Here is a 16,820-nt window from a genome sequence, read left to right as displayed (position 1 = left end):
TACTGCCCTCTTCTGTACACATTATGCCTTTCTTAAAACACAAAAGCAATGACATGGTTAAGACAGTCCCAATATGCAGTACACGCTGTATCAATTATATGTCATTGATTTGTTTTTCTGAAACTCTTTATTGCCATTGCCCTTATTGTAGGTTCATACAGGTTCCCCATTAATTAAATAATATTCATTAGTCATTTTTTAATTTTTGTATAACATCTTTGTGCAGTGCTTGGTTTTTATACCAGCAGCTGTCTGTGGTCAACATCTGCACAAAAAATATTTTTTTAAGCAGTTATCCACCAAGTTTTTTTTTTTTTTTTTTTACTTGCAAACGTAAGGCTGCTTTAACAGTTGTCTGACCAACTGCATCTCTGCCTTATGCGTTCCCTTGGAAAACAAGGGTTCCAATATTGCCTGGGCAATTTTATAGTGAATTCAGTCACTTATTTTTGAGGGCCACTGGTTATAATATTTTGTGGTGATACACAGGAGACCTGATCTTCTGCGTTATATCCAGTTTTATGAAGGTGAGGTAAATCCCACTTTGCACCACAGTTTCCAAGTACCTTCCCGTTCAGTGCTACTAGAGAACATGTCTCTGTGTCAATCCATTTTAGGGAGTTCTTCCTAACACGTCAGCTCCCTTGTAGTCTTCACGAAACATATTTCATCTCTTACACAAGATGTCCAGTCCCGGTTATAATCGAACATTAAAAAAACAATGCTGGTCTATTTTCATAAAGTCTTTTTTGAATGGGGTTTAAGCATTATACATGTTTATAGGAGTACTCAAGGATAGTTGTCCATTTGGTGCCACTTCATTCCCTTCGTCCTCTAGCAAACCTGATACATCTGCATTGGGGATGCTGTCGTGGTAGCTGCTGAAGCTGATGTTGTCCTCTTTGAGCTCGATGGTCCAGAAGGGGGCGTTAAGTTTGCGGTTCTGGTATTCGCGGTACATGTAGACGCCCCCCACAAAGCCCATGAGCACTACCACCAGCACAATGATGACCGCCAGGATGATGATGTTGAACTGGGTCCAGGACACCTCACTGACAGTGGCGGTTGTGGTGATGTTCTCACTGGCACTGGGCAGAGTGGGCAGGACGGCATGGGTGGTGGGGGTGGTCAGCAGCATGGTGAGGTTGGTAGTCGTCACGGTTGACATGGTGGTGGTTGACAGTGTTGTGGGGGTTTGTGTTGTCGGAGGAACAGTGGTTGGAATTACTAGAAGAGAAAATACAAAATAATGTCATTTCCTGTTTTATAGTGTGTCTTATTTTTTATTCCAGTCAATTAGGCCCAACACAAACTAGGCAATTTTCTTTTAGTACAAAACCCCAAAAATAATAATTTTACAAAAGGAGTAAATTATATATTTACTCCTATTGCTCTTTACCCCTGTAAAGTTGTATTCATTTTTTGACTCAATTCAATGTCGCCTCATCACTGCAACTCACTTACCAATCAAAGGGACTAAACTGGCAATCTTGGTCATAACAACAGATGGTTGAGGACCAATGCTGAAGCTCGTCTATCAAGAAACCATGAACACATGGCAACACTACTACTCCACCTTACGCTGCTCTTCCTGAATGGAGAGCTGGTTTATTCAAATACTAGTTGCTTTGTCCAGAGATAAATGCTTCCCAATTCCAGGATCATCTACCCATGAATCTAAATCATAACCTTAAATATATAATATAATAGGATGGTTTGTACAGTGCAATGTTCTAGATGGAATGAGCCATAACCATGTAGTCATTTTAACTTGACAAGTAAATCAATAGATTGATACAACCAGACTCCACTACAAATACCTTACAAATTACTTACTGTATTTTTTTAAAACGTTACTGTGTATGTGATTGAACAGATTAGTAATAGAAACAAGGACATTTACTTTCTCTTGTCTTTAAAATTTGACAGTATGTCACTGGCAAAACTTACAAGAAAGTCAAGTAGACAAACATTACGGCTAGTGCCTTCTTCAGTATGTCATTGAAACATAAGCCTTTAAGTATACATTGTTTTCAAAAGAGAAAATAACATTTCATTCAATGAGAATTGGGTGGAATAGTGGAATAATTAACTGCATAATTCAAATAAAATATGATTGTCCTACACACTTAGTAAAAGTGCCATTCTTTTTAAATACACAAGAATATACGTTTTCCAGTGTTAATGATTTTGTCAGTAACTCCCTTTTCAGTAACTCCCTGTGCGGCTTGATCAGTTAAGATTACCATCTGCAATTTGTAGATTTTGTCTTGTACAATTTGCTCCGAACAGCTGCAGGGAGAACAATGCGAGCAACAACTGCCTATTTGAATCTAAACACATTGGAAATGTGAAAAACGCCAAGTTATCAAAAGTGTAAAACCAACTGGGGCCAGGGTTGCTCCAATTGTTTCTTCTAACTTGTATAAAAAAAAAACGCAAGCTAAGTTAGAATACACAACTGGGGCAGCCTCGGCCAGCACCATGCAAACAGGCACAACTGTAAAAGCGGTGGGGGTCAAGGTTGCCCCAATTGTTTCTTCTAACTTGGCACCCATTGGTTTTACAGTTTTGCCTGTTTGCTTTGTGCTGGGCAAGGCTGCCGCAATGGTTTCGTGAAACTTGGCTTGTGTTTTTGATATCTCCACATTAAATGGTTGGGCACTTTTGATAACTTGGTGTTTTTTCACATATCCTATGTGTTTTTGTTTCAGATATCACTTCTTTTTTCACTTAATGGATAATAACACACACTCTCACACACACACACACACACACACACACACATATTACGGGAATAGCAAAATTGTTCAGCCTATATTGAGGCAATGTATTGCCGTTTGGACAGGGTAAAATGTAAATAGTAGCCTAGTCTGTTGAAAGGGTTAAGATGGGAATCTGTGTAGTGTAGCGGTTATGTAGTTGGAGTGAAAGTATGACTAGTTAGGGCTCAAATCCTGCCTATATATATATATATATATATATATATATATATATATATATATATATATATATATATATATATATGCACGTTAAAGTTATGTGTCCAAAAGTATGTATGTTCAATGAATGTTCCATTCATATCAACTACAGTTTTTGACACATTAAAAATGTGTTTGTTACACATAAATAAAATACAAAAAAAAAAAAAATTAAGTTTGCAATATAAACCCTGTGTGGGAATTGAACCCAAGACATGCTTCCAATGCAGCTTGCAATGAAGACGCCCTCGCTTTCACTGAACCCAAGACATGCTTCCAATGCAGCTTGCAATGCAGACACCCTCGCTTTCACTGAACCCAAGACATGCTTCCAATGCACCTTGCAATGCAGACACCCTCGCTTTCATTGAACCCAAGACATGCTTCCAATGCAGCTTGCAATGCAGGTGCCCTCGCTTTCACGCCACAGAGTTTGTCCTTCCATTTTACAACATTTGAAAGTAGTATAACAGTAAAGTTACAGTTTTTAACAAGTAATGAGACAAACAAGATTTTGTAAATAGTGATTATGTATTATCCTGATTGTATTGAAAGCTTTCATCTGATTTTGCAAACTATCATAATGAGCTTGATCCGTTCATTTAGTATATTGTAACATTTTCATGTTTAGGAAGTAGTACTCAGGGAGATGGTGCTGAATTCTGAAAATGTTTTTTTTTTTATTTGAAACTACAGAGAATTCCTGTCAGGGGCCGGAATTCACAGCACCAAAATAATAACCCTACATTTTAATCTTGGCACTTTCACTGCATATTCTCTCCGGTCACAGCTCACACGCTCGCTGAGTCGCACCCGCAGTTTCTCATTCAAGTTCAGCAAAACACATTCTCCCCACTCATTCACTCACTCACTCCCCCTTCCCATGCTAAGTGACAACGTGACCTGTTCCCCTTAAAATACATGTAACTTAAAAGACAGACGAGACAAACTGAACAGACAACAAGTCCTGCAACAAAGCAATTGTCTGGGTCATTACAATATATTTTTAAATTTGAAAGTAAAAATATATGAAAGCATGAAGACCATTATGTACAAAAATCTTCACAAATATACAATTGAACAAGATCTATTGAGTATTTATTTCCGTTTCATACAGTATTATATGGCAGTGTTTATATCTGATAGTGAAAAAATAAATACATAAATATCCAGATAGATAAAAAAATAAATAAATGTCTATGTATTGATTTATGTATTCATTTATTTCAAAATTTATTAATGTATTTATTTATTTTTACTATATATTATCAAATATATAGGCTATCCTTCAGCATAGCTAATTCTCAGAAATTAGCATTCCTTTTTGTCCAGTGGGGACCACAAATGTTGTCACTCTCATCAACCAGTATCGAGAGGAAACCGTACTTCCTTACGCCAATCACTGTGTGACCCTAAGCAAGTCACCTCCTTGTGCTCCGTCTTTTGGGTGAGACGTTGTTGCAAGTGATTCTGCAGCTGATGCATAGTTCACACAGTCTCTGTAAGTCGCCTTGGATAAAGGCGTCCGCTAAATAAACAAATAATAATAATAAAATAAAAAAATACTTTTTTCAAAGATAAAGATCAGAATCATGAGATGACTCAAAAAAATCTCCAAAAAAATCTCAAAAATATAAGTCCCACGAATTCTCAGTTGGTTGACTTCATCTTTCAAAATACTCCTTGTTTTCTCAACTAATCATGTAGCTGAAGGTTATAGTTTCAAATCCCACGCATGCTAGACCTTTTTTATATTTATATTATAAAATGTTCCATTTTAAAACAGAAATAAATATTTTTAATATAAATTACATAGACATCACAATAAGTGCCTTTCCTAGTATATTTCCATGTTGACAAAACAAGTTCATTGTTATTAAACTCAGATATCCTGTAATATACATATGCGTGGATGAAACTACCTGGGGTATTCAAAATGTTTTATTTTATTTTAGCACGATTAGTCCATTTTAAAATATCAATAAATCGTTTAATATAAATGATACAGACGTCAAAATAAATGTGTTCCCTAGCATATTTCCATGTTGACAAATCAAGTTAATTGTCATTGTCATCAAACTCAGTGTGTGGACAAAAGTGCCTGGGGTAGGCAAAAATCTGCAAAAAAAGAAGGACATTTTTACCTTACTTCGGCGACTTATTTCTCTACTGTATGACAGGTATTGACTTCTTTTTCTATATTTCACCTACGAGTGTTGGGAACTACAAATTAAAAGTGAAATGGTGCTTTTGGCTGATACCCTGAAAACACGCAAACTATCCTTGCTGTACAGAGAGTCTGGCAGTTCTCGCTGATAACTTATCATTCCTCTCAATTGCATTTATTCTTATTGTGAATAAAAACCATTTACAATTTTCCTTTCTCGATCCAAATTTCACGCAAAATAATTTTCAAATTATTTATTTATACACCTTTAATTAGGACACCTCAATTCTTGTATCGGCTTTTAAAACATCCCTAAAGGCATAATGTTATAAATGATGTATACGTAGAAAGGGAGGTGTAATACAACAGGGTGGGAACCATTATTGCTGCAACTGTGATCATCAGAATTGTTCCCTTGTCCTATTATTTCTGTTCTGCTGTATATAATAGACTGCAGTATTGTTCCCACTGTAGTGTTCACTTAAATTACATTTTGCTTAGTATACTATGAACTGGGCATCAGTTATTTATACAAGCAGAATGAAGGAACAGGTGAAACAGAGCCCCATTACAAACTGTTCAACTCACCAACCACATGATCTTAAATGTACCACTGCCTAGACTGACCAGACCTGGTGGTCTGGTCAGTCTAGTTTTGCCTGGGCCAATCTAGTTTTCGTCAAGGGCTTCTGGGCGAATCCCAAAGTTACCACTTTTTTCGGCACTCTCTGCGGCCAATTGGGCAAATCTAGATTGGCCCAGAACTTGAAAAAGATGACTGGGTGAAACCCGTTTTTTCAACAGGTTTTCACTGAATTTCGGGACTAGCCCAGGCGAGTCTAGTTTTGTCCAACTCTTCAAAATCGATGCTGGGTGAATCTGGTTTGCCCATGCCATTCATTTGGGCCAGTGTAGTTTCGTCCAAAGCTTCAACATTGATGCAGGGCCAATCTAGTTTTGCCTATACTAATTATTTGGGCGAGTCAAGTTTTGTTTTTCTACACTCTCCCCTACCAGCTTCCAATTGCATGCCGGAGTACTTGCCTCGCCTCCACTTCTGACAACAATGTAGCGACGGTGTGCTGGGTTTCCAGCACCAACAAATACACGACCCCAACTAGAAATACAACCTGGTTCACTATTTTCTTATAGGGTTCAGTCCCAAACCGTGCAACCCCTGCATGCCTTTATCTGCCAGGTTAAAGGCCCTCCAATTGTAAGAACTTGAATAAACAAGATACCATGAATGTCCTCTGCCAAGGACACAGGCAACGCTATAATCACTTTCTATACATAAATCGGTTTCATGTTTTCCTTTAACTCTTAAATGAAGCGACATTTTCAGCAAAATTCAACAATGGAACATAAATAATTCAGTTACACCCGTTATGGTTCTTTATCCAAACAAAATACATACTATTATTAGGATAATACAAGGATAACACTATTATTATCCTTGTTGAATATTTCAACAGAAAACAACCACCCTTACAGAGTTCACTGCAGTCCTCTCCGACGTATCCCTCCGCGCATTTCTCACAGTGCTCGCCAGCAGTGTTATTGAAACAGTTCAGGCACTGGCCTGTGTCAGGGTCGCAGACGCGTGGTGATGTCCTGGGGTCCACATTCCCATTGCACTCACACAGTATGCAGATGCTGTCGGAGCTGTAATACCCATCCTTGCACTTGTCACAGTGAGGTCCTTTGTACTGAAGCTGGCACTGGTCGCATACAGGCTGTCCATTGGTGTCTGTAACAAAAGTAACCGGCACAAGTCATTAGACTACACAGTTTATTACTCAAACCCGAACTAACATTGTTATATCCTCATTAACCTTTATACAAAATGTATTCAGAACTTAATAGCAATGACAACTTTTAGTATATTACACAAGTGTTTTTGCCACTAATATACAGCAAAATATGTATTTTTTCATACAGAAAATGAAATATGGGGTATGTATCTCTGCAACAGAAAAAACAGTTAGTATCTAAATAAAATGTTGTGAAACTTTGAAAAGAAAATGTACAAAGTGAGAGGAGCCAATTCTGCCCACCTACGCTGGTCCAGTTCTTAATAGGTTATTGATCTCAAAACTTTATCAATGTGGATCTTAAGTGATTCATCCCCTCACCACTCTCTATGTGAAGAAGTGTCTCCTTCCCTCTGTCCTAAGTCTACATCTACTTAATTTAACTGTGTCCTCTGGATAAGAACATAAGAAAAAAAATACCCTCTTACATACAGGCTAGATATAGATATAGATATATCTATCTATCTATCTATCTATCTTGGGGGTTTTAATCGATTAAAGATTAAATCATGCCTGTGGGTGTTGATCGATTAAAAAACATCACTGATCGATTAATCTAGTCTACCCACGTGCTGTAGCAAAAAGCAGAAAGAAATCTAGAAAGATGGCGGAGAGTACTTCAAAAAACAGTGGCAAACTGGTTACAGGGAGAGATACCCAACATATTGCCACAGCTCAGAACAGTGTTTTTCAGAGGTTATTATGGGGGCACCAAGACCTGACTGGAAAATCATTGTTTCTGACTTCCTGGCGATTGTAAAAGCTCCACGGTAATTGGCAGACTCAGTGAGTCTCCGGGATGATTGACTATGAACTATCCAGGCAGAGATCACATTTAATGTGACCAACCCCCAGAACTTGTGTCATTTCAGACCTACTGTACCTCGCCCAGCCCTCCTTCATTTGAATGTATAGCGATGGCGGGTTTTAATATCAGATACATTTTGTTCAGAAATAAAATAAAATAAAAATCTAGATTTAGATATAAATAGCTTCAGTTTATAAATAGGGGAGGGGGGGCTTAGCTTTTAGGATTTGCTGCATACAGAATGTAGAAAACGAGCAAACGAGGGTGCAGCAGTTTATTAAACACATCTTTAATACACTCTATAATCAAGTTATAATAAAAAAAAGCTGGACAAACATTACAATGACCATTCGTAATTGCATTAACATTATTTAAATGCTAGTCACAGGTATACTGTAATAACAACACCGTAATAGTAAAATCTGTTTCATTTACAGGGTTTTGCTGTGAAACAATGAAATGGGCTTTTATTTCTTAGCAGATGCTTTTAAATCCTCCATGTCCTTAATTTATCATTTAAAAGTGGAATGAAGAACGAGAATTATTCTTTGTATTGGTGTTAACACAATTACGAATAGTGATTGTAATAAGGTGTATCCATCTTAAATATATATTATAATTTTATTTTAGTGTTTATTAGGGGGGGGCACCAAAAAAAATCTCTGAAGGGGCGCAGAAAAAAAAGGTTTGGAAACCACTGGCTCAGAAGGATGGAAAAAAAGACTACAATTTGAAAGATTTGCTCTTCGAGGCTTTCCTTTTACAGCAGTACTATGAGTTTATCTTATGATCTGAGTCGCAAGGAAGTTGTTTTTTCTTTTAAACAATGTGTTCTATTAGTTTAAATCTGTACCATGGCAGTACATTTACAGCTATAGCCTAAGTCAAGTTTTAATTATGGCATATTCAGCTAACTAAATGAAACTAAAATAAAATAGCACTGAATTCAATAAATTACCTGTTAGTTTAAAGTTTATACGAAACAGGCCCAGCATATTCAACACAGTATTGGTTTTAGTACCGCTGCTAATTTACAGTACACTCAAAACGAAACCTAAGCTGTGAACTCTGTCACATGATGAGAGGCTTAACTTCAGGTGATCGTAGTTCTGGCTAGGAGTACCGCATACACACACTGTGTCTTTGGAAAGCCCCGAATCTGTACTTTTAAACAAGCCAGGTAGGTGGCTTTTACGGTGCCTGAGTAATATGTGCGTAACCCTCGGCTGCGTTTTAAGAGTTAAAGGGAAAGTCACCGCTTGCAAAACAACACCTAGATAGACTTAATATCGTCTTTTTTTCAAAACTGTTTACTTACTGCAGTGTACTGAGTTTCTACAATCCTTAACGATTGTGGCCGAGGTTCACGTACAAGAGAATAAAGTCTCGCGGCACTTTAAATATCCAGCACTACTTTTATTTATTTATTAATTTATTTAATTTAATTAATTTATTTATTTATTTTAACCAGAACTACTCAGAATGCGGCTCACAGTGCTTTCGTCACTGACACCCACTTCCTTATAGACTGTTGTAGTGTTTCAGGCATTCTAAACTGGCTGAAAAATACAGTTGCTTGGTGTCTGAAAATATCTCTGCGGGATTTTCCCACGCTGAAAGTTGCAGATATTTGGGAGCAACTTGGAAAATGTGCAATTCCTGCAATCCCACTCTGAAATTCAAGCCCTGATATACACACACACACACATATACATATATATATATATATATATATATATATATATATATATATATATATATATATATACACACACATATATATATATATATACACACACACACACACACACACACACACACACACACAGAGACCAAAATGGCCTTAGTTCGTGTTCATGCCCCTATAAAAACATGACCCAGAAACTGAACCTTGATTTTTCAGCACTTTATTTGAGCACTTTTATTTTAAAACAACAAAATAAAACAAAACCAAATAAACACCTAGCTCATGCGAGCACTTACTACAACTTTATGCAGGCTCCCAGACTAACATGCGGTACAGCTAAGCTGTTTACCTGGCATACAACCCCAAAAAACACTGTTTTACAAACCAAAGGTTCACACAGTACCTTTTCACACAGAATACGATGCACAATCGGGCTCTTCACACAGTAGCAGCCCTGAATGAACTAACTCTGGGGTGTATATGCCCCAGAGAAACAGGTATAGGCAGCTGGCTCTAATTTAACAATAATGAGGCAAACTGCCAAAACAATAAAACAATTAACAATTACTAATTAAACACTTTAGGCTGGCAGGGAGGCTTTTAACCCTGTCCCTGCCACAAAACACACATACGTACACTTGCAGGGCCCCTGCCCTGTCACTATATATATATATATATATATATATATATATATATATATATATATATATATATATAGAGAGAGAGAGAGAGAGAGAGAGAGAGAGAGAGAGAGAGAGAGAGAGAGAGAGAGAGAGAGAGAGAGAGAGAGAGAGATTCTGGTATAGTAAGCAAACTCGTTAAATTTGCAGACGACACAAAAATAGGAGTGGCAAACATTGTTGCAGCAGCAAAGGTCATTCAAAATGATCTAGACAGCATTCAGAACTGGGCAGACACATGGCAAATGACATTTAATAGAGAAAAGTGTAAAGTATTGCATGCAGGCAATAAAAATGTGCATTATAAATATCATATGGGAGATACTGAAATTGAAGGCGGGAACTATGAAATAGAACTAGGAGTTTATGTTGACTCAGAAATGTCTTCATCTAGACAATGTGGGGAAGCTATAAAAAAGGCCAACAAGATGCTTGGATATATTGTGAGAAGTGTTGAATTTAAATCAAGGGAAGTAATGTTAAAACTTTACAATGCATTAGTAAGACCTCACCTAGAATATTGTGTTCAGTTCTGGTCACCTCGTTACAAAAAGGATATTGCTGCTCTAGAAAGAGTGCAAGGAAGAGCAACCAGAATTATCCCGGGTTTAAAAGACATGCCGTATGCAGACAGGCTAAAAGAATTGAATCTATTCAGTCTTGAACAAAAAAGACTACGCGGTGATCTGATTCAAACATTCAAAACCCTAAAAGGTATAGACAATGGCGACCCAGGGGACTTTTTTGCCCTGAAAAAAGAAAGAAGGACCAGGGGTCACAAATGGAAATTAGATAAAGGGGCATTCAGAACAGAAAATACGAGGCACTTTTTTACACAGAGAATTGTAGGAGTCTGGAACCAACTCCCCAGTAATGTTGTTGATGCTGACACCCTGGGATCCTTCAAGAAGCTGCTTGATGAGATTCTGGGATCAATAAGCTACTAACAACCAAACGAGCAAGATGGTCTGAATGGCCTCCTCTCGTTTGTAAACTTTCTTATGTGCTAGGTAGTCCAGTGATTAAAGAAAAGGACTGGATACCAGGAGGTTGCCGGTTCAATCCCAGCTCTGCCACTTATTCACTGTGTGTGACCCTGAGCAAGTCACTTAACCTCCATGTGCACCGTCCTTCGGATGAGACATAAAGAGACTGGTACGGCTCTACCTCGGTCCTATTGCAAGTGACTCGGCGGCAGCAGTGATGCATTGTTCACCCCCTAGTCTCTGTAAGTCGTTTTGGATAAAAGCGTCTGCTAAATGACTCATTCATAATATTAATTAATAAAATTAATCTATGCAACACAAACTGACAGTCCTTTCATTTTCATTGATGTTTCCAGAGCTGCCCAACCATGTAAATGCAATGTGGAGACCTGTTCTATCATGTGACTAAAGCCCTACTTAGCAGAGAAGTCCCAAGCACCAGACCACTTTCTTGGGTGCTGGAAATTACCTACTGCAGGAGTGTCAAACACAAGAGCCGAAGGCAATATACAATTTTATCTGGCACTTCAAAGACATGGGATGATTGGTTTTCAAAGCTGGGTCAAGCAGACGTCCTGTTTTTATTCTGACTTGCTTATACTGTCCACAAGTAGACGATGCACACAGTAACAAAACCCTGCTAAAAGGCTTTGCTAAATCAAGCCACTCGCCCCTTATATTTCACTTTCAGCAGGTCATTCTTCATTCCTTCTGCTGGTTCACTGAGTCATTGACAGTCTATTGTACAATAATCACAGCCCATGAACACTGACACAGAAACAGATGCTCCTTGTATAAAACTTTAATGCCATTCACTATTTTTAGAAACGAATGTGATGAAGGTAGCTACATGTGGTACAGATAAGGTGTTCATTTTTCACGCTGTGTTAATTTGAATACATAAGCCAATAGGTACCACCTGTGCCACTGGAGAGCTGTATCGTCTTCACCCAAGACGAGCGCTGGCACTGTGACCTGGCACTGTGTTGGCAGAGCCTGGGAAGTTATGTATATGTCAGCACCGAATAGATTGTGATGAATCAAACTGCTGATGAGAACCGTTCCGCTTTGAAGAATGCTCTCTGGTGATTGATGGGGTCTGGGAAATTCAACGGAGAGAGTGCAAATACCAAATGGCAGATAATCTGGGACAATTTGATGCTGCAGAGACTGTATGGATTCTCTCAGTTTTCTTCTGAAGCTCTCACACATCAATCATGGTTATTTTCTATCTGGTCTTTGGGTTTACTGCACATCCACATTGTTAATGAGAAAATGAACCAACAGCAACTAGCGGACAAAGGTACAAAAACCTCCTGAAGTAACGGCAGCGGTTTGATTAAAAACAGGGCTGTTCTCTTATACTAGTTTGGAGTTCCTCCATGTCAAGAAGTGTATGTCTTAATACACAGAATGTAAAATCTAAATTATTCAACAGTGTAAAACACTTTAATGAAATGAAATGCAATTTAATATGAAAATGTTGATGAGGACCCATAATGCCTGCAGCACAGACCACACAACACCTGTGGATGCCCAACCCATCTCAAAAGCTATATCTTCAGCATGGCAGCTAAAGTGCAGAGAAAAGGTTTGTGAAGTTTGTGATCCCCAATGATAATTAAGGAAATTCCATAGTTTTACTATGCTAGCCTTTTCTTAAATATCCAATAGGGTTTATATTAACCAATTCCATGTCTTTAGAAACAAAATTATGTATAAATTAGACAAACAATGAGTAATTAAGATTCAGGGTATGTGAAAAATTAAGTGAACCCCTGGTTTTATCAGCTCAATTAAGGGATAATTAGAATCAGGTGTTTAAATAATTAGGTAGATCTTCAGGGGTGAGTTTGGGAGGCCCCACCCTATATAAAGATCAGAAACTTTAAAATTAGCTTTTGATAATATTAACTTCAAAACAATGTGCTTATTCTGGCTGGATTCGATACCGCACAAGACACACAGCATTTTACATGGTCCCTGCTCAAGTGTTCAACGATAACATTTGAGTTAAAAAGAAAAAAAAAAGCCTACATTTGTAACTTAAAAAAAAACTGCTTTCTCTCTACACTTCTGCATTTGTTGGAAGTAATGTCTTTTGTTGAGAATTGCTTTTTGATTGTTTTAAATTTGAACCTTAGTTTTGTTTTTCAGAAGCATAACCTGTTTTTGGACTCTTAATTTGGACTTTTTCAGCATACTTACTGGAGTCTGAATTTTGAAATAATTTTACATAGCATTTTTAGTTGGTGCATTTGCACTGTGGTTAACTAATTGTCTTTTATTGTGTTCGTTTTTAACAGCACTTTTCCATTTACAGTGCTGAATCTAGTAATTAGAAAAGACCATATCTTTTCCTGTTTTCATAGGCATATTATGATCTCAGATGGGGGTACGCGGTAGACTAGATATTTGGAAAGGGTACGGGGCCTAAAAAGTTTGAAAACCACTGCTCTATAGCATATGTTGCCCTAAATACACTGGTGTAGTCTAATCATGTTATTATAAACTCTGGAACTGTAATGTGTTTCAATGACCACTAGATGGTGAAATAGCTTCATATTTGTCAAACCAACCAGATAAAAATGTATAACTCCGCTGATTTCTCAGGGGACCAGGAGATGATGTTTAAACATGAATGAAGCTGAAAGCACCAAGATTCTCCAAGTCAGTAACTCTGCTTTCATTATCGCTTGAAAACTAATTAGTTTTAATTACTATATGCAACACAATATACTCATGCAACTAATTGAAACTGAATGAACTTGTAAACGCAAAAGTGCACGTACTGAAGGCTGTGCTATACCAAGGGAAGCATGAGTTAGAAACAGCTGTAAGGATACAAACACACAAAGTCTACACAGACCACAAGCCACTACACAGGACAGTACATACAGTAGATGATTTAGTATGTATTATTACTATCTATATGTATATGTATATCATATGGTTACAAAAACTATGAAAGCAACCCAAGACCATTAAAGGTTTACTGTTGTACAAAATATATCTTCAGAATCCTTACAAAAATATTTATAAAACAAAAAATAGAAATATTCTCAAATACTGTACCTAAAAACTACAAGTCTAATCGACCTTCCAGTGACTCTCATCATAGCGGTTATTATTGCGTATCTCTGTTGCGGAACAAACATCCTTTCCTTTGTTTGGCATATCTAGAAGCAGTTGTCTCAACAGCCCTTCACCCTTGCAGTCCTCTGCACACAGCACTGCATGGAGATACAATCTCTTTTAATAAGCCCTGGCAGGTAAAGACCAGCATTGCTGGGTGCTGAGGGGCACAATGTACATCATCAGGGTTCAACTATCCCAGGGCAGAAATCATTTTCATTTAGTTTGACACGATTATGAAACGTGATCTTGTTATTTTATCAAACATTCCACACTGTATACTTCAAATTTTGCACCACAGTACGCTGAGCCGAGTATGAACAAATCTCCTCTCCTATATCCTTTGCTTTATTGTTTTTATCAATCTGTGTCTAATTTGTGTTTGTTGTTGTGTTTAAATTGTGCATTTCAATATTACAGTAATTGAGGTAGGATTCTTAAAAGTAGAAATGAAGCAGCAGCTGTATGTACTCCTATAAATCAGTTTAGAAAACACCCCTTCCCCTGCCTGTTGATAGAATTTCCCTAACAAACCAATGCTGAAAACCCCTTTTGAAAACGACTGTATTTGAGTTGGTCTGCAAACATGCTCTGTTCTGTAGACATACAGTTAACTATCATACATTCTATATCCAGTAAACATTAGAGCAGCATTCTATCAGCTTAATGTGGATTTGTACAAAACATAGGAAACAATCAAGTGCCTTGCTATTATTAAATGTGTTTAATACACCACAGGCATGCAGATCCATTTTTTAAAATCAGTCTTTTACATATAATAAATATTGCAGAGCGTACATGTCCACTGCTTGTTATTTCTCCAAAATGCTGAATTTGTTTATAATTACAGTATACAGTAAATCAAGCTTATAACCTGCCTAGTCATTGAAGTTCTTCAGGTGTCACAGCAGGATACTCCACACTTCATTAACTTTCTTGTTGAAACTTATTTGGAAATTAGCAGATTGTGAGCTACAGCAACAGCAACTAAGAATTGCTTGTTGTTCATGTATGTAAAAATGTAAAAGGAGAACACAATAAGCTGATCAATATTGAAAACTGAGGAGTGAGTTTATACAACATGATTCGAAAAATAAATAAATAGGGAAGGGATTTTTCTTTTTCAAAGTGAGCTAAGGTCAAGTAATTTGCACATTGCCGATTTAACCCAAACCTTAATGCACAACTCCTGTGCAGATGGACCAAGTACTTCAGCGAAAGCAGCACACCATGGCTACTACATTATCAAATGTAACTTACATGAGCCAAAGCATGATTCACACCAAACTAGGCTGGAAGGATTATGCTGCTTCATTCACTGCAGGTCACACCAAGGAGTGTCTCTCCGTCAATTACAGAACTCAGAACAAGGCTTGGGTAGCTCTCAGCTAGGTGATCTCATTCTCAAGTGGCAATGCAGTGCCAGTCAAAACAGAATTCCCCTTCTCAAAAAGAAAATACATGACAAGTTCTCTCTCGGGTAGCTGAAAGAAAGGCTACCATTCCTGAACTTCACTCCTTTAAAAGAAACAAAAGCATTGTAAAGCTTCTCCATTCAGACCAGCCCCTCCACTCCCTAAAGCAAAGTTCCCACAGCTACCCCCAGTGTCAGTCAATTATCAACCAGCTCTTACTCATCAAGTTCCATCCAGCCTCAACTGAGTGCTCAATAAAACCTGCCTTAAAGGCACACTACATAGCGACCTTGTGGTTGTCCTATACCCATTTATAGCATAATGCTACAATGAGGAAACAATTCATTGATCTCACAGATAAACCAGGATGTTGTACCCAGACAGCATTTTTAGTGGGATGTTGCATGTACAACATCACACTGTACTATAATGTAAAAGGCCCAATATGGCTAGTATGTCATACAATGCCAGTATATTAATGCACAACACTGTATATAATCTGCACAATGTACAGCTAGGTCAACAGTTTTGCCTCGCCCTATAGAATTAACAAATACTGCTTCATAAAGTCGATTGAAACCTGCCCAATGATGTTACGTTAACATATTGAATTACATACTGCTTTGTAGTTTTCCATATACTTCACGAAAAACTGACAAAAAAACTGTAATATGTGACATTTCAACATCTAACATGAAATACTGTACTATTATAATGGCTTCTGGTAGACTTGCAATATCATTTTGTAGTTTCTTTGTAAATAAAAATATCTAAATTATGATCCTAACATTGTAGGTGATGCAGTTCACACTTGCAACAATGGTTAACTGCTGCTGACAGTGCAGCCCTGTGATGTGTTACCGTTGCTTTGTAGGTATCACATTCTCTTATGCTGAGAATTAAATGCAGTATTTCAGTTCATCCCCAGCATTAAAATCTCAGTACACTTCGTTAATTAAAAAGTTCAAATGTCATTTAAGGTGAGGCTGGCACAGTTGAAAGGTCATATTTCATGTGAATTGAATGGAATGAGGGTTAAAAAAAGAAAAAAAAAAGTTCCTCAGCGTGGTAGCTTTCAGGTCATTACTCTCTCCCAAATAAAAGACATTCTAAAGTATCGAAAGCGTTCTGTCAACAGCCTTGTGAA

The 16,820-nt window shown here is 37.5% G+C and overlaps 1 protein-coding gene across 1 annotated transcript; it reads right to left on the bottom strand.

The window, feature by feature from the left end:
* Window positions 1-271: 271 nt before the first annotated feature.
* On the bottom strand, window positions 272-15,759 carry LOC117422479 (multiple epidermal growth factor-like domains protein 9). The gene is made up of 3 exons (XM_059019143.1): window positions 15,519-15,759; window positions 6,641-6,898; window positions 272-1,227 (listed from the first exon to the last, which is right to left on the bottom strand). The coding sequence occupies exons 1-3, from the start codon at window positions 15,571-15,573 to the stop codon at window positions 761-763; spliced, it is 780 nt and encodes a 259-aa protein (XP_058875126.1). The 5' UTR covers window positions 15,574-15,759; the 3' UTR covers window positions 272-760.
* Between the last annotated feature and the right edge of the window lie 1,061 nt (window positions 15,760-16,820).

The sequence above is a fragment of the Acipenser ruthenus genome, unplaced genomic scaffold, assembly GCF_902713425.1.
Source record: "Acipenser ruthenus unplaced genomic scaffold, fAciRut3.2 maternal haplotype, whole genome shotgun sequence".
In the NCBI taxonomy this organism is placed as follows: Eukaryota; Metazoa; Chordata; class Actinopteri; order Acipenseriformes; family Acipenseridae; genus Acipenser; species Acipenser ruthenus.
The sequence above is the reverse complement of the archived record's forward strand: the minus strand, read 5'-3'. Positions and strand labels throughout refer to the sequence as shown.